Source organism: Staurois parvus, unplaced genomic scaffold, assembly GCF_062004578.1.
Source record: "Staurois parvus isolate SC_StPar_1 unplaced genomic scaffold, SC_StPar_1.0 ptg000678l, whole genome shotgun sequence".
NCBI classification, from domain to species: domain Eukaryota; kingdom Metazoa; phylum Chordata; class Amphibia; order Anura; family Ranidae; genus Staurois; species Staurois parvus.
In genome coordinates, this window is record NW_028318474.1 from 1,886,411 (window position 1) to 1,913,057 (window position 26,647).

Below are 26,647 nucleotides of genomic sequence, written 5' to 3' on the forward strand. Positions count from 1 at the left end.
GCCACGTTTCATCTTCAATGCGCTTGCTGATGGAAGGAGGTTTGCACTCAAAATCTCGCGATACATGGCCCCATTCATTCTGTCCTGTACATGGATCAGTCGTCCTGGTCCCATTGCGGAGAAACAGCCCCAAGCATGATGTTTCCACCCCCATGCTTCACAGTAGGTATGGTGTTCTTTGGATGCAACTCAGCATTATCTCTCCTCCAAACACGACGAGTTGTGTTTCTACCAAACTGTCCTATTTTGGTTTCATCTGACCATATGACATTCTCCCAATCCTCTTCTGGATCATCCAAATGCTCTCTAGCAAACTTCAGACGGGCCCGGACATGTACTGACTTAAGCAGGGGGACATGTCTGGCACTGCAGGATCTGAGTCCCTGGCGGCGTAGTGTGTTACTGATGGTAGCCTTTGTTACGTTGGTCCCAGCTCTCTGCAGGTCATTCACTAGGTCCCCCCGTGTGGTCCTGGGATTTTTGCTCACCGTTCTTGTGATCATTTTGACCCCACGGAGTGAGATCTTGCGTGGAGCCCCAGATCGAGGGAGATTATCAGTGGTCTTGTATGTCTTCCATTTTCTAATTATTGCTCCCACAGTTGATTTGTTCACACCAAGCTGCTTGCCTATTGCAGATTCAGTCTTCCCAGCCTGGTGCAGGTCTACAATTTTGTTTCTGGTGTCCTTCGACAGCTCTTTGGTCTTCACCATAGTGGAGTTTGGAGTGTGACTGTTTGAGGTTGTGGACAGGTGTCTTTTATACTGATAACAAGTTCAAACAGGTGCCATTGATACAGGTAATGAGTGCAGGACAGAGGAGCCTCTTAAAGAAGAAGGTCCAGGTCTGTGAGAGCCAGAAATCTTGCTTCTTTGTAGGTGACCAAATACTTATTTTCCACCATAATTTGCAAATAAATTCTTTCCAAATCAGCCAATGTGATTGTCTGGATTTTTTTTCTCATTTTGTCTCTCATAGTTGAGGTCTACCTATGATGCCAATTACAGGCCTCTCTCATCTTTTTAAGTGGGAGAACTTGCACAATTGGTGGCTGACTAAATACGTTTTTGCCCCACTGTATATGTGTGTGTTTGTGTATGTGTGTGTGTGTGTGTGTGTGTGTGTGTGTATATATATATATATATATATATATACACTGTGTATAGGTATATAAATAATAGCTCAGAGGAGGAAGGAGTTAGTGATTTTTAAAGGCTTTTTTTTTTTAAGAAAAAATAACAAAACATGTCTATACTTACCTGCTGTGTGCTGTGGTTTTGCACAGTGCGGATCCTTCTCTTCTTGGGTCCTCTGCAGGCTCTCATGGCCCCTCCCTTCTGTCAGGTGCCCCCTGTACAGCACACAGCTTGCTATGGGGGCACCCGCTGTTCCGTGTGTCCATTGACACACCCCCTCTCTCTTCCATTGGCTCACTGGCTGTGATTGACAGCAGTGGGAGCCAATGGCTCCCACTTCTGTCTTAACCACTGGGAAGAGGGAGTCCCAGGATAGCCGAGACTCCAGCGCACATTGCTGTATGGAGAGGGGACTGAGGTGAGTATTGAGGGGGTGGGGGTGATGCTGCACGTAGAAAGCCATTTACCTTCATGCATAGAATGTATGAAGGTAAAAAACCTTGAGCCTTTAGAACCACTTTAATTAGGGCTGATTAGGGTTAGCTAGTGGCTAATAAGGGGTTAAACAGAATACATTTAACTGAAAAAAAATTGTAAAGTTTCTTTAACTGATGTCATATGCATATCAAAGGTCACACCTTTGATCTACATATGAACTGAATAAAAACTGCAGTGGAGCAATACATTGTAACACTGGATTACTCAATGACACTTGCAGACTATATTTATCTACTGATGGTCTGTCAAGTTAAAGAAAATTGAGTTGAATTTGGTGGAAATTCGAATAGCTGTCGCTGAAATTAATTGAAGTTTGCCTATCAGTCAAATTATAATAGACTGGCCAGGGAAACATCCTCTCATATATGGTGAACATATATCATTGTGGATTTTATTTGATTATTCTTTTATTAAAATAGTGCTGTTTCTTTCCTGCAAGTTTAAAGTGGAACTAAAGGCAAACCATTTTTTTTTTTCATTTTGGATAGAGTAAGGGAAGGGTATAACCCGTTTTGTTTGTTTTTTTTTTTTTGTCATCTATGTGTCATTGGGGAAATTTCCCTTCACTTCCTGTCCAATAGCCAAAACAGGAAGTGAGAGGAAATCCCTGCAAAACAAGGGAATCCCAGAGTGTCACCGGGGTCACCAGAACTAGTATCCCCATTGGAAAATGTCCCCCTTATTGATGTTCCATGTCCTCTCAAAATTTGGAATTTCCTTTTTACTTTCACTTTTGAAAAAAGTAAAACAGGACAAATATAGAGGGTGAATCTACCCAACAGGGAACATAGACAGCAATAAAAACCTGACAGGTGTTCTAATTCCACTTTATCCAAAACTGAAAAAACAAGTCGCCATAAAGCCCCTTTTGTTGTTAAAAGACATTCCTAAAATCGCCTCTTATTTAAATACGGTTTTGGTTAAAAATTTTTTTTTTTTTTTTTTTTATCTGAACAAGTAGATTGGGACACTGATTTAGTCCCTGGACAAGTAGTTTTTTCAAAACTAGAGATCTATTTTTTTACATGATAAATGTCAAAACACTATATTGAGCCCAGAGTTCCCCTTTAACATCTCTAGACATTCCCTATAGCAGTGTTTTTTCAGTTGTGGCACCCTTTAAATTCTGAAAAATCTAGAGGCATCCCATTCTAAAATGTGAAACACTAAACTAATAGTTTTACATATTTCAGCATCCACACAGGTAGGACACCCAACATTAGAGGTGATTTATTCCCCCAACTTTACAAATTGGTACAGACTAGTATTCTAGTGTTTCTCTTCCTCAGTTTCTCTCCCTCTCTCTGCTAATGTGACCCCAATGCTGACAGAGAGGGGCAAACAAGGATGATGTGCAGGTGCCTGAAACCCTCCTTATTAACCAATGACGTCATTGGCTTTAAGATGCCAGTGGCTGCCCAAGGTTGTAATACTGAGCAATACAAACCTGTGGCTTTGTACACCAAAGTCAGTCTTGATCCACTCCCTGGCTTGTTGACTATTTTGGGCACTTTGTGAAAATTGTTTTGGCATTTTTCACCCCTGAAGAACTCAGAAGGCACCACAGTGTGTCATGACACCCTGGTGGAAAAAGGCTGCTCTATAGGATAGCAGATCCTCCATTTGAGTTCAGGTTCACTTTAATTGTATGCAGTAGATGTATACTTTATTGCTCTTTGTCTGCTGAGAATGTTTGTGACACCAAGAGCTGAAGAGGTCCAGCACGCAGCCCCTGCTTCCCACGTTGTTTTCAGATAAAGCTTTTCTACTGTTCAGCTGTACAGTGGGTTTTGTTCTGTGTGAATGCAAAGCAGACACCACTGTGATTGTGCTGGACATCTATAATGTTCTTTCTGGCAAAGCACATTTACATTTAGTTTCAGCTTTATGATGAGCTTACCCAGTCCATGAAAGCTCAGTCTTGTTGTGAACTTGATGTTTTCATTCGTGTGATCCATCATTTTATTGGGTGTAAAAAAATGACCAGCCGGGTGTGCGTTTAATAAATAATATAAATGTATACCAATAAGGTAAGCCTTATTTACAAGTTGGTTATATGTAATCCTTTAACCATTTGCCCTCCAGAGGATTTACCCCCTTTCCTGACCAGGCCGTTTTTTGCTATACAGCGCTGTGTTACTTTAACTGACAACTTCACGGTCATGCAACGCTGCACCCAGATGAAATTTATGTTCTCTTTTTCCCCACGAATTGAGCTTTATTTCAGTGGTATTTGATAGCCGTTGCGTTTTTAATTTTTTTGTCCTATAATCAAAAAAAGACCTACAATTTTGAAAAAAAACAACAATATTTTGGACTTTTTGCTATTAAACATGTGCAGTAAAAAAATGTAAAAGATAAAATTTCATCATAAATTTAGGCCAAAATGTATTCTGCGACATGTCTTTGCTAAGAAAAAATCCCAATACGTGTAAATGTATTGGTTTACGTGAAAGTTATAGCGTTTACAAATGGTGGTATAGATGCTGTGATTTTTATTTCATTCCTGCTAGTAATGGCGGCGATCAGCGACTTTTAGCAGGACTGCAGCAGGCATTCTGACACGGGGGGGGGGGGGGGGTGGGGAGACTAACTTGGTGTCACTGACATCCCCAGTGACACCAATACAGTGATCAGTGCTAAAAAACAGCACTGACACTGTACTAATGACTAAGGAAGGGGTTAATGTGAGGGGCGATTATAGGGTTAACTGTGTGTAGAGAGTGTTTTACTAGGGGGCGGGGTGTATGCTTCACTGTAAGCACACTGATCGAAATGGCAGCCATCCCGAGCTATGTACCCGAGCTGACAAGGAGGAAGATTGTTTGTAAACAAAACAGTATTCCTCCCCATCGGAGATTATCGGTAATCACCGGGTGCCGGCGAGTAGCAGTATATCTGCTATACTGCGGCGGGTAAGCGGTTAAATGCAAAGTAGTATGTATTTTTATAGACAAAGGACAGAGGTACTGAAGGGTACCCCTAGAGAAAGTTTCATTAGGGACCATGCAGCTTTATCAAAAATTGGCTTTATTAGAAAAAAGTATAAAGTAACATAACAAACTAAAAAGATGAACAACCACCACGGGCACTTCACTAAATTAAATAGACAACATTGTCTAAACACCCAGGGAACGTCTCATCCGGCCACACACTTGCATACATGGGAATAAATGAGCTGGATAGAAGCAAATTAAGTCACATTAGAAATGTTGCAGCCATCAAAACTGTGACTGTGGTACCATAGTGTACACTTGATATCCTATAAGTTAGAGGCCATCAAAGTTGCGGGCGCGAAAGTTCAATCCCATAGGTCGCCTGAATGGCACATGAATTCCATAGTGTTGAGGTATAGTTGATCAGCCAAGTGTCCACACGTGGAATACATATAAAAAGATTAATTGCTGCACATAATAAAGATGAAAGAAGTCTGTGACTTGTAATATGTCCACTAGATGACCATCTATAAGTACATAATGACATTAGGAAGTGAAACACAAATGGGCAATAGATTTCTTCATGCTCTAAAAGTCCTGAGGCCACATGCATGGGAAGCAGACTAATGTGGTCATAAATGGACATATACCATCATCAGTGTCTCACCCTCCCTTGCAACAGATACTTTCCATTGGTTCCAGCCATCCTTGGAGCAGAGGCATTACAGTCCCGCCAAGCGGCGATTGAGTTGAGCTTTGAATAATGTAGTGTCGGCTGGAGGGGAACATCACTGTAGGTGAGGGATTCTCAGCAGTATTGCCCATGAAGGCAATGGAGGCCGGAGATGAAGTCGCTGTGCGTGATGTCACGTACAGGACATATCTGGGGGCGTGTAATCCAACATGTTTCACCTAATGCTCTTGGACTTCTTCAGAGATAGGCGGGGCCAGTACACAAAGGATATTTATAGCTAGTTGTCTAGCTATTGCTAATTTGGCCACTAGGTGCCACCCATTCGCCTTCCAATACACACACTCATGCAAATTGATGCCAGGTGTCTCCACCGGGTACAGAGTAATAAGCCATTTCTATACTATTATTGGTCTAATTCACTCCATTCAGAGCTGTATTAAATAAAGCAATATTTCTCATACTCAGGACCAAAGCCTCTTAACAAGAGAAAAAATAGTAATAATGTTATGTACACATATATACACGCATATACAGATATTGGGGGGGAAAGAGTCAATAAATCATATATTAAAGATATCAGTTCAAGAATTTAGGATATCCCGATTAAACAAAAGTGTATTAATATATTATGATTCCAAAAATACCTGTAGATTGCACTCACTGTTTAGGCCTTGTGGGGCCAGGGTGCCTAGGCTAAAAATCCACATTTTGTATTACGTCTGGGTGACAGATGAAGTAAGAAAATTCCTTTGACTTTTAGACCATCTGGATTTCTGTTATGGCGTTCAGCAAAGTGTATTGCTATAGGGCTTTCCTCCTCCTTATTTTTGTTCTTTTTAATATTTCTAATACTGCGGACGTGTTCACCAGTGCATATTCGGAGTTGTCGCTTAGTCTTTCCTATGTAATATTTTTTACATGGACATTCTAGCATATAGATTAGGCATGATGTCGAACAGTTAATAAATTCTTTAATCATATACTGTCTTGATTGATCCCAATTGGCGAACATGTCCGTCCTGTCTACATATTTACAGATATGACAGTGACTACATGCATACATGCCTTTTAGTGAAGGGGTTTTGTTTAGCCAAGGCCTCTGCAATTTCTTGCTAAACTCAGAATGAACCAAAGAATCTCTCAGATTTCTTGCACGTCATGCCACCAGTTGGGGCAAGTGCCAACTATTTCAGCAATAGCTGGAGACTTGGTCAGTATGTTCCAATGCTTAGTTAGTATGCTCCTTACTTGTTTCCATTGTGCTCCATACTTTGTAATTCTCACTGGAGCCTTCTGATCATTTTCAGTTGCCATATGAGGGGGAGGGTTAATCAGGTGATCTCGATTTTTTTTTTTGACCATGCGTTTTTTCTAGCTTTTCTAATACGTTTGTAGCCTCTTTCTCTAAACCTATCATACATGTGGACTGCCTCATTCCTGAAGTCATTGTCATCTGAACAATTTCTGTGAACTTGCAGAAACTGACCTACTAGAATTCCTTTAAGCAGTGAAATAGGGTGATGACTATCTGCTCTCAAAAGTGTATTAGCGGCTGTACTCTTTCTGAAAGTGCAAGTGGCAATCTTCCCCGCCAAGATAGAGATCCAAAGAGCCAGAAAGGAGATAGATGCGTAGTCGGCTATGAATGTCAGTATTATATTCCTTTCATTGTTATTGAGTATCTCAATGAATTGACACAGCTCAATCATATCTCCTTTCCAGATCATGAACACGTCATCGATGTACCTCAGCCAAGTGGCCACATGTCTGAGATACATCGTTAATCGACAGACTTCCCCCGCCTCCCACAGACCCAGGTGGAGGCAAGCATACGCTGGGGCCCATGGTGCTCCGATGGAGGTTCCCACCAATTGTTGGTAATCATTTTTCTAGGAATTGTAAGAAATTATTCTCCAATGCAAATTCTAGGAGTTCCAGTATAAATTCATTTTGGGCTCCGAACTCGGGGAAGTCTCTATCAAGGAAGTATGCTACCCACCTGAGGCCCCATGTATGTGGAATAGAAGTATGTAGAGATTCCACGTCAATACTGACCAACAGGGCCTCTGGGGGGACTTCAATTGTTTGTGATTTCTGCAACACATCCAACGTATCCTGGACAAACGAAGGCAATTTGAAGACCATATCTTTAATTAGTCCATCTACATATTTACTGATCCTTTCCAAAGGCCCCTTAATGGCTGACACCATTTGTCTCCCAGGTGGATTTTTTTAGAGATTTATGTAATTTAGGGCTGATAGAAAAGATCAGATTATTGTATTCATCTACTGTAAGATAATCCTTCTTTTTAGATAGTTAAATCGTTAAATGAAAAGATTTCTCTGGCATGGGAAGCGAATCTACTAAAATTGGAAAGGGATTATCTCTAATATTTTCATATGTGGTCTGATCATTTAGTTGTCTCATCACCTCCCTCTCGTATTGCTCCTCTGAAATTAGAACCACTTTGCCTCCTTTATCACTTTTTTGATTACCAAATTTGGAGTTCAGATAGGGCTCTTCTCTCTTTGCTTGTTAAATTGTCTAAGCCTGACCATGTCCAGTTAATTTTATATAAATCCTCCTTCACAAGATCAAGAAACATTTTAACCCATTGATATTTGTGTAGCAGGGGCATCTTTTTTGATCGTATCAATAAATAACTAGATCTCCTGTTTGAAGGACATTGTTCACCTAATTCATATTCTGGATCATCGTTCTCGTCTAGCAATGACACCAATATATCAAGAACCTCTTGGTCAGCATAATTTTCTGTCTGAGCTATTCTAGATTGCTTATTCTCTTTCTGTGTGTCCGATCTATTTTGATGCCACAGTCTAAAGAGGACCTTGCGTAGGAAAAGACTGATATCTTTGTAAACCTCAAATTTGTCCATCGAGGTCGTTGGTGAGAAGGATAGACCTTTTTTAGGAGATTCATATGTCTTTCTTGTAGCTGAAAGTAAGACAGATTCACAACTTTCATATCTAGTTGGGAGTCCTTAACACCGGGTACTTCTCTTATCTTTGGGGGGACCTTTTCTATTACCCACTGCACGTTCTGCCCTGTTTCTGATTCTTCACTAGATTCCCCCTTGGTTGTTCTCGCTCTCTTCCTCCTCCTTTTTCTCCTTCGGCTGGACCTACTTTTTGTCCTCTTATTCCTGGCTCTATTTCCTTTTTCTGTGATTTGTCTAAAAAAGCCAATGACTTAGAAATAGCTTTTTCCTCACTGACCGAGGGACTGATGCACATTTGATCTGATCGAATCCGAAAGGCATGTGCATGTGCTCACACCAGGGGCAGACTGACTATTTGGAAACTCAGGCACTGCCCGAGGGCCCGGGGGCAGTAGGGGGCCCCATGAGATGCCCCTGGTACCTTTTTCATAGGCTTTTTTGAGTTTGGGCAAGGACACAGGGGCCCCATGATCCCCTATTGCCCTGGGGCCCCATGAGTTGTCAGTCCGCCCCTGGCTCACACTGTTTATCTTGAGCTGGATTCCACCAAACCTTCCTTACAAGTGAAGGGGATGATTGAGAAATGGGGTTCTAAGTGGGACACTGCAGCTGATCAGCGATTGTGAAGCAAGTGTAGATTTTTAATAGGCCTTTAGGTGACCAGAGGAAAATTTTGAGCTAAATTCAGCATATATTTGCAAAATCATATCTGGCAAAGACTGTGTAATCATGGCAGTTTCTTCTGGCTGGGATATAAGTCAGAAAGAATCAGATCCTCTTGAAGACACGATCGTGATCAGACCCCCTGCTTTTTGGATTCTTTAATAACTGGCATCTTATTGGGTTCATATAAACAGATTATAAGTGCACTTAGCATCAGATGTAATGTGGAAGGGTAATGCTTGCAGGGGTTACTGCTCACATACGTAGGTTACAGAACTCTTCTGTCAAAACTTTTAGAGCCAGTTCACATATATGCGGATTGGATGTGGCTTGGATTACATCCAATCTGCATGACATGTGAAATAACATTTCTTCCTATGGTGCCTGTTCACATATGTCAGGTGCACTGGCGATGTGGATTCAGTATGGATTTAAAAAGAGTCATGTCCGATTTCTGAGCAGTGCCTTCAGGTTCAGGTGCGGACTACAAGCTATTGACTTCTATGGGAACCGTTTCTAAACCTCGTATGTGTGAAGAGGATAAAATCCTGACTTAATCCTGTCCTGAACCTGATGTGAACCTGACAGGAACCGCTGAACAACTACCGTATCAATTAGTTGTGAAACCTCAGCTTCAATCCGCACTATACATCATCCATGGTCAGCATCTTCCTGCCCCTGCCTCTTAATGACACAATAATGTAAATGTAAGTGCTGATGCAATTATTGCTACAGTACTCAAGTTCCCACCCATGAGAGACAAAGTAAGGGTCATGGAACAATGGCGATCTGTTCCTATGCAAAGCATATTAATACGTACTTATCTGTTTCCATGTGTCATTGCCAACTGGATGGATGAGAGAGGCATCCTGGCAGGTGACAATTCAGGCTTTTTGTTACCAAGAGGCAACACCTCATTTATCAGACCACCGAGGAAGTGATACATACAAGCTTGTGACCTTGAAACCTACATTTTTTTTTTTAACATTTTTATTTTTGAGTTGGCTCTCTGGCTTGGAGTGTTTCCTTGACTGCATTAGCAGTTCCCTAATTATTTTCACTTGTTACTTCTGGTTGGCCATTTCAGAGGAGAAGCTTGGTTGGATGTGAAGGCAATGTTTCATACTAAGCATGACGCATCTCTGCTTGTTGTGTGGCTTGCTCTCTGACGAACCTTGTAACCTCTTACTTACACTGTCGTCTACCTTCTCTCCAGCATAGAAACTGATCATATTAACCAGTAGAAGTAGTTGACATTTATTTGACATTTCTTTTTTTTTTTATGTAAAACAGGGCTGTAATCTATAGTTGAGATACATGACGTTGAATCCTTGTACAGAAACATACTTCGTCTCAGCACTCTCAGTGAGCATACGCTGGGTGAAGAGTGACTGGGATGTCTCCTGTCATAGGGTTTTCAAGACATTTGTTTGGCCTTAACCGCTTTCTGCACAGGGTGAGAATGTGTTTTTTTTTTGCTTTTGACCTTTGTAGCATTGAACGGTCTTTCACAACTCAATGGCTTTTATATGTTTCACTATTTACTAAAAGGTTATGGTTATGCAATGCCTCTCTTACAAAACTCTGAAGTTGTGCAAAAAATATATCTTACAGTACAGCATAGGTTTGCACAAGTTACCTTAAGTGAACCTATACCCAGACTATGTACACTACAGAATTTACATTTACCAAAAAAAAAAAATAAATAAACATCCATACTGGTTGCTATACTGCAGCTTCAGTGTGATGGTGCGGTTGTTCCATGTCGGCTCTAGTACAGAGAACTGAGCAATCACATGACTGCTGATCGCTCAATTCTTAGCCTGCTCGGAGTGGAGAGCAGTGAATGTCAGTCACTGCTCTCTGCTCTGCTCCTTCAATGCTCACTGTAGTGCCAGGGAGGAGAGGGGGTGGGCGCAGCTGGCTCAGTCTCTCAGCCACGTTCTGAGAGACGAAGCCAGCTGTCAATCAGATCGCTGAGTTGAACTCAACAGTTGGAATCCTTCCAAAGCCTGGATTGGCCCTGCCCCGTCAGCTGCTATTGAACAATATCCCGCTATCAGCTGGCTCTGGGTCAAAGGGGAACAAAAGTAAGTGTATTCCTGTGACCCACTAGAGAAGCTAGATCTTTTTTTTACTGATATCAAGACTGTTTCTTCATTCAGAAAGCTTTATTATGCTGCTGAGCTGGGACTTTGTGAATGCAGCTATCTGGATCAGGTGATCCTCAGCACTACCTTGGAGCCGTACCTGGACCCTGCTGGACTGAAGATTGTGGGGCTAGTCTGTGAAGTGATCTTTGAGCACTGGGCTCTGCTTGTGGCACTCCCCAAACACCTAATGCACTGGTGTGTTATCCACATAGTGCTTTACAGGTCCAGGGCCTTGACATAGCCTCTGGTGTGATCCTGATCCCTGAAGACACTGTAAGGAGTATGCACGTGGTAGGGGCAACGTTTGCCTGGAATGTAATATGTCAATTGGGTTCTGTATGTGACACTGTGATCAGGGCTTTACCTTTTGTTTTTCCTATTTGCCACCTCATAGTTACTCCAGCTCCATATAACGTAGTCCTCTGCAGTTGGTTGTGAGTATTCCAGATGCTTCTGGTGTGCATTGCTGCCTCTATTGTTCCACAGTATGTTAAATCATAAGCACAGTTGGAGAAGTCCCACAGGCCTGTCCAGCTCATGATCCTCTTGCAGCTCTGGGGTGGTCTGCAGCGTTCTTCTCAGTCCTAAACAAAACTTTTGGCTTAATGTTGTGGCCATTCTGGTGTTTAGAGACAAAGTTGATAAGCGTCTGGAAACCCTTTCCAAGTCCTTGTATGCTTAGCAGGTCCTGCCCTGCGACCTGCTATTTTTGTAATGTAAATTTGCAAAACCCTGAGGGTGTAGTCTAAGGAAATATCTAAAGAAATCAAAACCATCCTTACTGATCAATCAGTTATGGAATGTTTACAGCTTGTGCCTGCTGCATTGTACTGTTATGATAATTATTAGTGGATAATTGTTCATCTCATTTTCAGAATGAGTCTTCTGTTTATTAATATGCAGAGGACTCTCTGGCTAAAATACTGGTCTGCAGAACAACAATGTAAAAAGCGATTGCTCTGCAAGCCCTTCAATGGTGAAAGTCTCTTTGGGGCTTCCCTCAACAACTTAATTAATGAGGCCACTGGTGGTAAAAGTACCTTTTTACAACAACAAAGAAACCCAAGTATCCAACTGGCAAAACTTATTCTACCTCTGAAGGCAAGAGGAGCTCCTTTCCTTTCTCTCAGGCCTCTTAAGTCCAAAACAAAATCTGAGACCCAGATCACACGTAAATCCTGGGCTCCTAAGACCTCCAAGTCTTGTTACGCTCACATAACATTCCTATAGTGGAAATCTCAACCTTGTTTTCTCCTTAGTTTAAAGAACACCCTTTTGAACCCATGAGAGATATTCAGCTTTCCTTATTGCAACCATATTTCTGTCAAAGTTGGAATCCTTGTCTTGTAAACAATTCTTTCTGGACCTCCTCAAGGATAAAGTTATTTTGGGGCCCAGAGCCATTTTTCTTCCTAAAGCCCGTTAAACATAGGCCAAATATCGACCGGTATTGGCCAGTTCAATAGAAACCTGCTGACATTTGGCCTGTGTGTACACCTGCCTGTCTATCAAACGGGCATGCTGAAAAACAAGCATCCGATCGGCATCTGAGCAGTGCTGGCAGACGATGTGTTCTGGTTGGGGGGGCATTCCCCCTGTTAGAACACAATAGCTCAGGAAGGAGATCGCTGTACTAACATTGTATCGTTAGTACAGCAAGCTCCTTCTGAGCTCTTCATTTTGTTTTTGTTCAGCCCTCTGGGTGGAAGAAAAAAACGATAGTGTGCACCCAGCCTTAGACGGCCTCTACCTTCCACCTTAACCAAGACATTGTTCTTCCATTTCTCTGTCTTGCTCTAGTTCACCCTAAGGAAATATCCCTCAATTGCTTGACTGGTAAGAGATCATGTCTACTTCTCTGCTTACTTCTGTACTTAGCAGTTGATTTACTAAAACTTGAGAGTGCACAATCTGATGCAACTCTGCTTAGAAACCAATCAGTCAATCAGCTTCCAGGTTTTTTTTTGTCAAAACTTAAGGGCTCTTTCACACTCTTTCCGTATGTCTGTTTTCATATGTCCATTTACAGATGAAAAACAGACACCCATGTATTTCTATGAACTAGCAGATGTAAACGAATGATCATCTGTTTACATCCGTTTAATGTCCGCATCTGTTTACATCCGTTTTTTTGAATGGAACAAAACCCTATTTTTCTTCCGTGAAAACAAATTAACAGATGAAAAACGGATGTAAACAGATATACAGTCTGTTTTTGAGTTGGTAAAAGATGTAAAAAAAAAAGGATGTAAACTGGAGAAACACGGATGCACACTGATGAAAAGTGGATGAAAAATGCATGTAAACTGAAGAAAAACTGATGTGAACTGATGAAAAACTGATGTGAACTGATCCATTTTTTCTTGGAAAAAAGCATGACTGAACTGATAAAAAACCGAAATGTCCGTATGAAAAGACTCTAATTGAACAAGCTGAAATTAAGCTGGCCATACACGGGTCAAGTTCCGAAAGAATTTTCTTTAAAAGATCTTTTCTAAGATTTTTTGTTTTGCACTGTTAGTGGGCCACAACAACAGCTGATTTTAGAGCGACCATCGAATTTGAGTGATCGGCATGTTTGATATTTTTTGAAAGTGAACAAATTTCTAATCAAAGATGGGAGAATTGTGCGAGAAATGAGCATGAGCTGTGGCCTGGAAAGAAAAGATACAAAAATTATTTTCTGTAACAACATGAGGTGAAGTTAAAGGCTTGGTTGGTCAAATTTCGAAATCAATGGTGGCACCATCGGATTACAAAATACACAAAATTTCCGATTTTCTAAAGAAAGTTAGTTTGGAATTCGACCCACGTATGGCCTGCATTAGAACCTCATTGGCTACCATGCACAGCTGTACGAAATTTTGCACTCTCCAGTTTTAGTAAATCCCCCTAGAAGTCTGCTTAGGCTAATTGGCACACCAGCGGCTTATGCAGGCCATACATGGGTTGAATTCCGAATGAATCAGAGATTTTGTACGTTTTGTAATGCGATGGTGCCACCATTGATTTCAAAATTCAACCAACCAAGCCTTCAATTTCGCCTCGTGTTGCTACAGAAAAGAATTTTTGTGGCCAAGAATTTTCTTTTCTTTCCAGGTCACAGCTTTGTATTTCTTGCACGATTTTCGAAATTCGTTTGTTTTTCGAAAAAAATTTCAACATGCCCGATCACTCAAATTTGATGGTCACACGAAAATTGGCCGTTTCTGTGACCCACTAATGGTGTGAAATTGGAAAGAAAATTCTTAGAAAAGATTTTCGAAAGAAAATTCTTTCGGAATTCGACCCGTGTATGGCCGGCTTTAGGCTAATTGGTAGACTGGTGGCCATGCATTCAGTGCAGCTGCTGTTATGAATGAGTACCGTTGCAAATGTTAAAAACTGATGAAACCCCAGTTTAGAGTCTTTGCTGTGACCTTTGGGAATCAATTGCTCCACAATACAAGCTCTTTTGCTGCTTGTAAATACGTTAATGTCCACGGTCTGGGAAATAAGAATTTCATGCAGTGTGCACTCCAAACTCAAGTGCAAGCTTACTATATCAAGTAAATAGATGCATGTGAAAGTGCATCGTCTTCTGTAGTCTACAAATGATAGTTTACCAGCAAAAAGTGCTCATGCGCTGGGCTTGTTTGTTTTGCAAAAAAGACACCTTAGTAGATAAATCAATATATCCAAAAGCAATAAAAAATTGGCAAGTATAATCTTTCTTCCAAGGATAACCGGAAAGGAAAAGGGGATTTCAACTGCTCATTAAGAAAAGACGATTTTACTATAGGCATTGGAAAAGGATCTTTAGCCACTTCTGGACCAGCGATGTACCTGTACTCCAATGGATTTTTGGTGGGTATACTGGAATGATGCATGCAGCTGCATGCATCACCTTGGTACCGTTTTTTAAAGCCGTGTGGATTTTAAATCTCCAGACCTGTGAAGCGGCTTTCTCTCTTCTCCTTGCAGGGATAACAGTACAGTCTACATGGCTCCTGATTGGTCAGCAGTGCCACGGTGTTGGCTAATAAAAAGCCGTCTAGCCCATAATGTCATCCATGCACTGAGAGGAGAGAAAGCCACAGGGGTTTCAAATCTCTAGCTTTTCCTTCTGTGGCAACATGGGATCCATGCACAACTCCTGTGTGAACTCAGGATATGACAAGCCTGGGTTCACACAGGAGCAGTGGGAAACTGCGTGGTATTTGGACAGGAATTGCATTCCTCTTCAAATCACATAGTATTCTTTGTGGTGTCATTTTGCTTCCATACATTTTGTATTGATGCAAATCGCATGGCAAAGTTTCGGTTCCAGGTATTGGGAGCATTTTCATGAGTACTCGTAAAGCAGCTCAGTACAGGCACCGATACAGATCTTAGTATCCATATCCCTGTATCCCTAAAAAGAAAACTTGTGGCTTTGTGTAACAAAAAAAAAGTCTTATCCACCCGTTGGCTTGCACACAATTTTGGGGTAATTTGGGGCATTTTTTTTACATTTAGCCAAGTAACCTCTGAAGACCTCAGATTGCACCCCAGGGTGCCTAGGCACCCTGGTAGAAAAAGGCTAATGTATGCATTGGAGCATATCCTGGGTAAAGTTAGTTTTTTTATTAATTCTTTTACGTAGAATGGAAAATAAACTTGCAGTTGCAATCATGTTCGGAAGACATGGCCAAATAATGTGTTTATAACTGTTCATGTTGTGAGCTGGCTGTTCTTCTTTATTATGAGAGAACACTTCTCTTTCTCTATACACGGCTAGCTTTTCACTGTATCGCTGAACTATGGTGTGTGTATGTACTGCAAAACAGAAGAAAGGAATTCATTCACGAGTTACAGCCACTTCATTTTAAAGTAGCTTGAAAAAATATGCACAGAAGAGTAGCAAGTGTTCTTTGGCCTATAATAGTCCATATTGTATTGATTTTTGTGAAAGCCCTGAGTTATAAATGAACAATGGCAAGATGCCATTTTCATACAGTTTGAATGCTTAACCACTTCAAGTCCGGACATTTTTACCCCCTTCCTGTCCAGGCCAATTTTCAGCGCTATCACACTTTGAATGACAATTGCGCGGTCATGCAGAGGATTTACCCCCCTTCCTGACCAGGCCATTGTTTGTGATACGGCGCTGCAATACTTGAACTGGCAATTGTGCAGTCATGGAACGCTGTACATAAATGAAATATATGTTCTTTTTTTCCCACAAATAGAGCTTTCTTTCGGTGGTATTTGATCACTTGTGCGCTTTTATTTTTTTGCGCTATAAACAAAAAAATTAAATGTTATTTTTTTTATTTTCAAATTTTATGCTATAAAACATATCCAGTAAAAAAAAATTCTGCTCTATGTCTTTGCTAAAACAAAATCCCAATACATGTAAATTAATTGGTTATAGCATTTACAAATGGCAATATACATACTGGAATTTTTATTTATTTATTTATTTATTTATTTTTTTATACTAGTAAAGGGGGTGATCGGTGACTTATAGCGGGACTGCGGCAGGCATTCTGACACTGGGGGGGAACTGACTGCCACTGACATTCCAATGACTCTAATACAGTGATCAGTGCCAATAAAAAAAAACTGACATTGTAGTAATGACACTGGGCAGGAAGGGGTTAACATGTTGAGCGATCAAAAGGTTAACAGTGTGCTGTGTGCTGTTTTACATAATGTGCTGTATGTGTTTTACTAGGTATATGTGCTGCTGTGTATTTCCCTGCTGTGCAGAGAAATACACAGCAGCATGTCCTTGCTGGCAGGAGAGAGACCTGTGTTGTTTACACACAGGTATCTCCCCTGTCAGTTCTACACGTCGATAGCCGGGTGCCGGCGGGAAATCTCTGGCTGGGACCCGGTCATTGACATACCTAGCTACCAATGGCAGTGTGGGTAGGGCGGTGTGCGCGCCCCCTACCTGGAGATGCAAATCACAGATATATAGATATAGATATATATATAGATATAGATATATTTGTAATTTTGCGCAGCCCTGCTGCCCTGTAGCATTAGTTCTGCTATAGGGTGGCGGGCAAGTGGCTAAAACAGTTTAGTGCCGCGTTAACACAAACGTACTAACATTTAACTTTATTAGAGTCGCTATTAGAGTTTTTCTGTTATCTCTGTCCTAATAATATGAAAAGCAGAGGCTTTTATGTGTCTCAATAAAAGCTCCGTATACAGTGGAACTCCAGCCAATGTGTTTAGTTTCATTATTGGAAGCATTGGGCTTTTTTGCCATGCATCCTGTCCCTGAGACCAGCGGACAATAAGCTGAATTTTCTTGTTCAACCTTCTTTATTTTATGTAAAGAGATGAATGGGTACATTTTTTACAGTCCACTGTGTCACAGATTTCATATAGACAAAATATCTGTATAGGCATAACAGCCAATGGGAACAAGTAGATTATGGGAATTGCAAAGGGAATAATCTAGAGGGGGCTTAAGGGGTGACCTCAGGAAGAAAGATCAAAGAGGTATGTGGTGGAAGGACAGGGTGATGGGGCAGGAGTAAATGTAAATGGTGGACAGGCCCACTCAATTCCTCATAGCGACATGAGATTCCGGTCAAATCCTGAGGGAAGAAAACAGGATATCCAGGGCATCCAAATAGCCTGAATTTTTTTCTAATCTGTTGTTAGGCTTTGCTTCTGTCTCTTCATGAAGGGGAATGAAATGTAAGCTGAGTTTTATGTACGTCAGTCACGGGGTAAGAAGGGATCCAAAGTCCCCCAATGTTGTCACAGACAAAAATAACCTGATGGTATTTTTTTTTTAGCTCTGCTCCGCTGTATTCAAAACTGAAAAACACAAGTTGCAAATATCAGAGATTTTTTTTTTTTATGCAAATGTCAAGTTATAATTAGGGTGGATATCATTTAGCAAATTTTTGGTCAAATCCTTTTATTTAACTGCTATTTATTGTGCCACGTACAATACATACACTGATTCCACAAGAAAGCCTACTGTGAAGAGAAGACATGGCTACTTCGACTGGGAAGAGACCAAAGCCATAAATCCTACTTTCACAACAGGGGGTAACTAACATCCCAATGGGGCCCCCAATGATTGCCTGGACACAGAGTGGCTCTTTCTGGGAGCTTCCACTCTGCTGAAAGTAAGTCCATCTGCATTGCCTATCTGCTCCTACCCCATCAGTAGAAGTTTGGCTTTCAGTAGGTCAATAGCTAGGACCAAAGGATGACAGATGACTTGGGGATAAGTTGCATACTCTGGACCACAGCCCTCCATGCTTATCTGTACATTACATGCCTCACACTGGTTGCACTGTATGCTACGTACTCCAAACAGCCCAATATAGAGCTGTACATTAAATATATGGACCATTGCACTCTGTACACCATGTTAAACATGACTTTCTGGACCACTGTATTCTATTGCAAAATTCAATAGTCTGTAAGTTGCCTTGTTATATTTTCTGCTCCACTTCACTCTGCATGCCGTACAGGAGCACATCCTTGTGTCATGTAGCATCCTTGACTTTCTTAGGAGGCTGAGTGATGTCCCTGGCACCTAGGTGAGACCAGCAGGCTGGAAGCCTAAGTATGTTTTTATGGGGGATAATGGATTTTTCTAAATTTTTTTACACCTAGTGATTTAAAAATAATTTTTTATGTTTAAGTGAAAGGTCCATTAAGGCTAGGTTCACATATGTGCGGGTGGTGCCGCTGCGGATTCCGCATGAAAATCCATGCAGCCGCACCACCTGCATAGAGGAATGCGGACCCGCGGGCAGGTGCCAATAGTTCTAATGGCACGCCGCCCGCACTGGAAAACGCAACCGTACTGGGAACCGAGGTTCCCGTGCGGGCTGCGGTTTCCAAAGAAGTGCAGGGTCGTCTTCCCTACGGGGCATAGGAGTCCATTCAAATGAATAGGCTCTCGTGCCGTGCAAAACGTGGCCCGCACGGGCGCATATATGTGAACCAGAGGTTAACAAAGATTTGTTGATTTATTAGCATTTTATTACATTTGTATGCCATTTTTTTTACTATAGTTTTTTTCCTCTTATGTTGCTTATTTATTTCTCAATTTAAGTTTTGATAAATTAAAAAAACAAAACAAATGCAGACAATACATCTAAAGACTGACAAGCTGCAGTACATTATATTTTTGTTTTTTTAAGTTTGGATATACTGTAATGTTTTGACTTGTTTCTGCAGACACATCCATGAATCTCTTACTTTATTGCAGGCTCTGAAGAGCTTTCCCATCAGACGCTTGAAAGACTCTAGAGGAGCAGTGAGGATGGGAAGTTACAGCAGCGTCCATTTCTGTGGGATACCAAAGGGGAAAGGACCCCATGCAGTGGGCTGTACGGACCTGATGAGTGATCACACCATTCAGGTATTTAGCATTGTTTTGAACATTTCTTTCTAAGTTATTGAAAAAAAAAAATAGCTTATAATAGCATTAAGAATTAAATATGGAAATGTTCTGGATCTGTAAGAAAAACATTTCAGAACTTTATTATCATGACACATTAACCTTGAAAATTGTGCATGTGAACTCATAGGACACAGTCCCACTTCTAAGTGACTAATGTGCTTTTAGTGGCTACTGCTGGCTGCCCTGCAAGCTTCCTACAGTTGGCTGTATTCTGTTCTGCTAAACAGCTTGTGATCTGAGCTTCAAAAATACAAAACGGTGTGTTCTCTGATTCAAAGGTTAGACCTCACTGCATCTAGACCCACACATTGAAATGCGAAGCAGATAAAATATGTAACTACTGCACCACTGTGATCTTTCTACAAATCATTGTTTAAGTGACTCTGTCATTATACACTCACCGGCCACTTTATTAGGTACACCTTGCTAGTGCCAAGGAAATATCCCTCACACCATTACACCACCACCACCACCACCACCAGCCTGAACCGTTGATACAAGGCAGGATGGATTCATGTTTTCATGTTGTTTATGCCAAATTTTGACCCTGCCATTTGAATGTTGCAGCAGCCAGTCTGCTCATTCTCTTCTGACCTCTGACATCAACAAGCCATTTTCGTCCACACAACTGCCACTCACTGGATATTTTATTTTTTGAGCCATTCCCTGTAAAGCCTAGAGAGGGTTGTGCGTGAAAATCCCAGTAGATAAGCAGTTTTTGAAATACTCAGACCAACCCATCTGGCACCAACAACCATGCCATGTCCAAAGTTACTTAAATCCCCTTTCTTCCCCATTTAGATGCTCGGTTTTAACTTCAGCAAGTCGTCTTCACCACTAGATGACTAAATGCATTGGGTTGCTGCCATGTGATTGGCTGATTAGCAATTTGTGTTACCCAGCAGTTGAACAGGAGTACCTAATAAAGAGGCCAGTGAGTGTATGTTGCTAATAACCTAATTATCTGACACATTTGCATACCTAAGGAAGTAAGTCTTTTATTTGGTACAAGCTTACCATTGTTACATTTTTTGTTAATACCATAAGTATATCCCACAATTACAGTATTAAACAAATACATGCTGACACTTTCAGGTAGCAGTGCCATCTAAAGACTAAAGTTTTTATTTGTCATTGAAGCTTCCATGTGATCACTATGGAGTTGATTTACTAAAACACGCTGAAGTTAGAAGCTGATTGGCTGTCATGCACAGCTGCACCTGATTTTGCACTCTGCGGTTTTTATAAATCAACCTCTATTTCTTAGCTGACATGGTGATCACAGGATCAGGATCCACCCTAATTGGTTCTCAATTCTTAAGGTGGGAATACACGATTAGAAAATTGACTGATCGGTCATCCGACGATCAAGAGGCATTCGTTTGTTGGTCGAAATCGTGGCCCACATTAACCAATCTAAAAAAATTGTTCGTCGGGCAATATGTAGTGTTGACGTCTTCTGTACAAGTGGAAGTGATGCGGTGTGCGTGTGACCTTGTAGCCACGCCCTTCCGGCCAGAACGAACGATATACTCCGCAATTAACAGCAATGTGTATAATATAGTTTATTATATTACCTATATACATAAATAGTGATACATAAAATATAATATACAGAATTCTGGTTTCATGATCTCATTAGGCCAATTTACTTTTTGTTACTTTTTGTTGGATTTTCCGTTCGTGTTTACGAAGATTCCTTAGACATAAACATCTGGGTCATCTTCTGTTTCCGCTCATGCGTGATAGCGCTTGATAGATTTTTTTCGTACGACAGTCATACCACCGCATAGAAAATCAGTCGTTCGTATGCAAAACGACAAAATTTTTCACTGTTGTTCAACCGGATTTTTTCATTCACAATATCGTTATTGGTTAAAACATCCTGCTCATCAATGAAGAGAAAATCGTTCCATCAGTGGTTCTACAACATTTTTCGTACGATTTTCTTATCGTGTGTACCGGGCATTAGTGTGGAACTGAGCTGTCAGAGAAAGCTGGTATTCAGAGCTAGCAGCTGTGTGAAGTATCGGTCACTAATTCTGAATAGGAAGGGTGCATACTGAGGTACAGTTGCGCTCAAAAGTTTGCATACCCTGGTAGAAATTGTGAAATTTTGGCATTGATATTGAAAATATGACTGATCATGCCAAAAAATGCTCTTTTATTGAAGGATGATGATCATATGAAGCCATTTATTATCAAATGGTTGTTTGGCTCCTTTTTAAATCATAATAATAACAGAAATCACCCAAATGGCCCTGATCAAATGTTTACATCGATGAGAAGAAGTGCCTCTAAGTGCGACATAACACTTTATTGAAGATAAAAGGTAGGAACACTCACATTTATGAGGTAAAAGTAATGCATGGTATAATGGTATGATGTGACATCGGACAGGGTAGTGTAGTCATCCGTATAACTGAGCTGTCATCGGTAAAAGGTCTCAGCGTACCGCTGGAGCAGCGTGGTGACTGGAGGGGAGACAGCTGAGTTTCCGGCCAGTGTGCACGTCCTCACTCTGAGCCGGGTGGAACGCATGCTGGAATGCATCGGTGGCGTGAGCGTGATGACGTCAGTATCCCAAGGTGCACTGTTACGTGTTTCGGAGCATACGCTGGCCGGTAAAGGCGGAAGTGCTCTCCTTTTTCAAGCAGCTTGAAAAAGGAGCTCACTTCTGCCTTTCCCGGCCAGCGCATGCTCCGGATGAGTACACTCCCCAAGGTCAGGTAGACCAAGAAAGATTGCAGCCATAACTGGCAGAAGAATTGTCCGGGTGCTTCCACATAAGAGCTAACAAACTCATTGACTATTTATACACTGACACTAATTGCAATTTAAAAAGCCACAGATGTGGGACATTAACCTCCAATTGGCATTTTAACCCGTGTGTGTTACCTTGTGTGTCTGTACCAAGGCCAAACATTCAAGGGGAGGGAAACTTTTGATTCGGGCCATTTGGGTGATTTCTGTTATCATTATGGTTTAAAAAGGAGCCAAACAACTATTTGATAATAAATGTCTTCCTATGATCATCATCCTTCAATAAAAAAGCATTTTTGGCATGATCGGTCATATTTTCAATATCAATGCCAAAATTTAACAATTTCTGCCAGGGTATGCAAACTTTTGAGCACAACTGTATATGTCAGAATGTTAGGGATAACTGACAACATAGTCCACCAATTATCTGTTAAGGTGCCTGTAGACCTTAGCAACTAGTTAAAGGACCACATTAGGCCTATAGGGCAACCTCCAATAACCCAGGAAGTATACTGTAGTTATTGGTCAGGTTAGAACATCTTTCCCAATCACTACTTCTTCCACCGAGGTAAGTCAGAGATGAGAGTTCCTCCATTTTCCTCCCCATTTCCTCCTTTCTGCATATTCTTCCCCATTTTTTTTTCTTTATCCATTACTTAAACAGGAATGCTTTCACAGTCACAGAACTTCTGCTTGTAACAGAATCTGAAGACATTGTAAAGTGTTTGGTATGTGTTTCCTCATCTGAATTTTTCCATTGGCCAGTATTATTTGCGCTCCCCTTATAGTTACATGTTATTCTGATGAGTGGTTGTCTTTTGTGCAGGGCACTTTTCTTCGACTGTTCTACCCTTGTGTGGATAGCGATGAATATGAAGCGGCTCTATGGATTCCCCGTAAAGAGTATTACTTAGGACTCGCAGACACTCTGAAGCTGAACAGGACTCTAATTGATTTCGTTTTTAGCTATTACTTTGGTAAGTGTGTAAAAACTGTCAGCATTCAAGTGCTAAAAGGATACAATCTTCATAGTGGATTACTTTCTTTCAATATTTCATGCAAAGAATGTTCTCATAACAATACACAGTATGAAAGTATATCTAAGGCCTTGCAGCTCTATCCAGACTTGGAAATCTTTAAACTGGCCTATAAACAAAAAGAAATCACCAGGGGTGGACTGACCATTTGGAAACTCGGGCACCGCCCGGGGTCAGTAGGGGGCCCCATGAGATGCCCCTGGTACCTTTTTCATAGGCTTTTTTGAGTTTGGGCAAGGACACAGGGGCCCCATGATCCCCTATTGCCCAGGGGCCCCATGAGTTATCAGTCCGCCCCTGGAAATCACCCGGTCTCATGCAATATCTTTTATTAAATATTTTTTAAAATGTCTCTTTTGCTCACAAAATGTTTTTGGCAAATAATGTAAAAAACATGTTCATTAAGATAGAATCTCCCTCAACATGCTGGATGCAGGTGACCCACTGCTGAGTTTATCTAGCTTCACTTACACCCGGGTCACATCAAAGCCGATTTTGAAATCGTGCGACTTACAGTGAAGTCGCACGATTTAAAAATCGGGTGACCTGCCGATTTCATTGCGATTTGCAAGACATCTGACACAGATGTGTATGCAAATCTCAACAAAAGTAGTGCATGTACTCCTTTAGAAATTGGTGCGGCTCCAACCAATAATAGTGGACAATAGGGTGCGACTTGGCATACGATTTGCAAGTCGCATGCCATGAAAATAGCACTCAATATGACTGGGGGCTTAGTCACAAACATACAGGTGTGCAATGTTATTGCATTTCAAGGGGAACACCTCTTCAGAGCTACATGACCTTATGCAAAATCTCATATTTATTTATTTATGATTGGTAGTTATATAGCGCTGTCAATTTACGCAGCACTTTACATATATATTGTACATTCACATCAGTCCCTAACCCTCAAGGGGTGTGCAATATAAGATCCCTAAATTACTATACATTCATACATACACATACTAGGGCCAATTTAGATAGGAGCCAATTCACCTACCAGCATGTCTTTGGAGTATGGGAGGAAACCGGAGTACCTGGAGGAAACCCACGCAGGCACAGGGAGAACATGCAAACTCCAGGCAGGTGGTGCTGTGGTTGGGATTTGGGAGGATCCTAGTACTGTCCGGCGGAAGTGCTAAACATCTAGCCATTGTGCTGCCCACTTGGGGCACCTGTATGGTTGTGTCTAAATGAAGCTAGATGGATTTGATAGCAGGTCACCTGCATCCAGCATGTTGAGGGAGATTCTATCTTAACCATTAGCTGCCCGGCCAATGGCCGTTTGGCGGCTTCAATTGTGTCCCTGCATTCCGGGTGCAAGGCCATTTGGTGTGCTCCCGCACATGCGCCGTTTGCGCTAATGCAGAGCGGCGCAGCAGTGCGATCTGTCACCGGACGTGCACCTCGGACACAGCCGATGACAGATCCGAGTACCGGCTCCCGTTGCTGGTACCATGTGACCTGCTGTGACCAATCACAGCAGGTCACATGACCGTTGTATACAATGGATGGCTTCATTCATGATGCCATCCATTGTATACTAGTGCCTAGCTGTGAATGGTCACAGCTAATCACATGCACATGTCATGTGATTAGCTGTGACCAAATCACAGCTAAGTACAAAAAAAAAAAAAAAAAAGCTGAATGAATCGATTTCATTCAGGTAAATGCTTGCTTATAGCAAAGTAATTCTTTGCTATAAGCAAATTGTGCAAAAAAAAAAAATACTGATCACTTCCCCAAAGTAGTACAATGTTACTATGGTAACATTGTACTACTTTGGTCATAGTAAAATATGAAAAAAAAAAAAAAAATGTAATAAAAAATTAAATATAATAAAAAAAAAAATATATATATATATATATATATATTTTTTTTTTTTCATACTGTCACCAGTCAGTGTCCCTGTTCACCGCCATGCCAGTTATATGATGATGCTGTACTGCACTGGTGACAGTATGTAAAAAAAAAAAAATAGTGAAAATAATTTTTTTTTCCGAAAAATTATGACAAAAAAATACAACTTCAAAAAACTCGCCATGCCTCTTATGAAGTACGTCGGACTGTCTACTCTGCAAAAAGGGGTCATTTGGGGATATGTGTACTATTCTGACATTCTTGGACCTCAAGAAATTAGATTGGCTGTCAGTACTTCAGGATTGATCAATATTCAGATCTATCCCATAGTTTGTGAACTCTATAACTTTCCTACAAACTAAAAAATACATCCTAATTTGGGGTATTTTCACCAAAGACATGTAGCAGAATACATCTCGGCCTAAATTTATGAAGAACAATTATTTATTTGTAAACTTTTATAACAGAAACAAAGAAAAATGTGGGTTTTTTTCAAAATTTTTGGTCTTTTTTTGTTAATTTAGCAAAAAATAAAAACCCCGGCAGTGATTAAATACCACCAAAAGAAAGCTCTAGTTGTGTGAAGAAAATGATAAAATTTTAGTTTGGGTACAATGTTGTATGACCGCGCAATTGTCATTCAAAGTGCGAGAGCGCTGAAACCTGAAAAATGGCCTGGGCAGGAAGGTGTAAAATTGCCCGGTATTGAAACGGTTAATGAACGTGTTTGATATGTTCTTCTGTCAAGCACCTTTTATGAGAATAAGAGATTGAAGATATTGCACAAAGTCGTTTTATAGTTGAGTTTGGTAAGGTTAATAACATAAATTTGTTTATACAGGAAAATTATTAAAGTGTATCTAAAGCCAAAAATTGCTTTTAGTTTTGGAAGGAGTGTGGAGAACCCCTGTCAGGTGTTTATCATTGGCTCTGTCCCTGCTGGGGAGATTCACCCTTTCTCTTTGTCCTGGTGACCATTAATAACAGGATTGAAATTGAAGAGAAACTAGAAGAGAAATAGAGAAGAAATCTGCCAGAGGACATTTGTTCCAATGAAAACTAAAATCTGGCCATACAATGATCGAAGTGTGGTTAGTTCAGCAGGGTCCGACCTAATTTTGATCAGTGTGTGGCTGTTCCTGTTCGACAGAAGTCCATTGTCAGATTGATTTCTGTTGAACGAACAAGTTGGAAAACTTGTTGATCATCAGCTACAGCCAATTAGGTGCACCCTCTGATCAGTGAATGTTGTAGCAGTGGGGGATTCCTTCATCAACCTCATGTCAGAGACAAGAGATACCGCTGCTCCAGGTCATTCTGGGCTGCAGAAATTCATTGCTGCAAAGTTGCTCACTGAGCTCGCATGCTGCACACAAGGTAGAAGAAAAATCGACGAGCAGCCGCACTCCAAACTTAATCCTCTTTATTAACATATACAAATCTAAGGCAATGCACCATACAGTGGGGAAAAGGGGAAGGTTGACACGTTTTGCCCGTTATTCATAACCTTATCACACCAGTTACTGAGCAC

General features: G+C 41.0%; 1 protein-coding gene across 3 annotated transcripts in view; it reads left to right on the forward strand.

Annotated features, from left to right (window-relative positions):
* The window catches only part of LOC149447653 (platelet-activating factor acetylhydrolase-like), a 91,557-nt gene that overhangs the window by 40,873 nt on the left and 24,037 nt on the right, over positions 1–26,647 (forward strand). For 2 of the 3 annotated variants that reach the window (XM_089652278.1, XM_089652277.1), the window contains exons 2-3: positions 19,259–19,411; positions 23,043–23,193. In XM_089652278.1, coding sequence (XP_089508404.1) covers positions 19,259–19,411; positions 23,043–23,193 — 304 coding nt within the window. Of the gene's footprint in view, positions 1–10,180; positions 10,344–19,258; positions 19,412–23,042; positions 23,194–26,647 lie in introns of all 3 variants that reach the window. The other variant, XM_089652280.1, reaches the window with a different exon arrangement.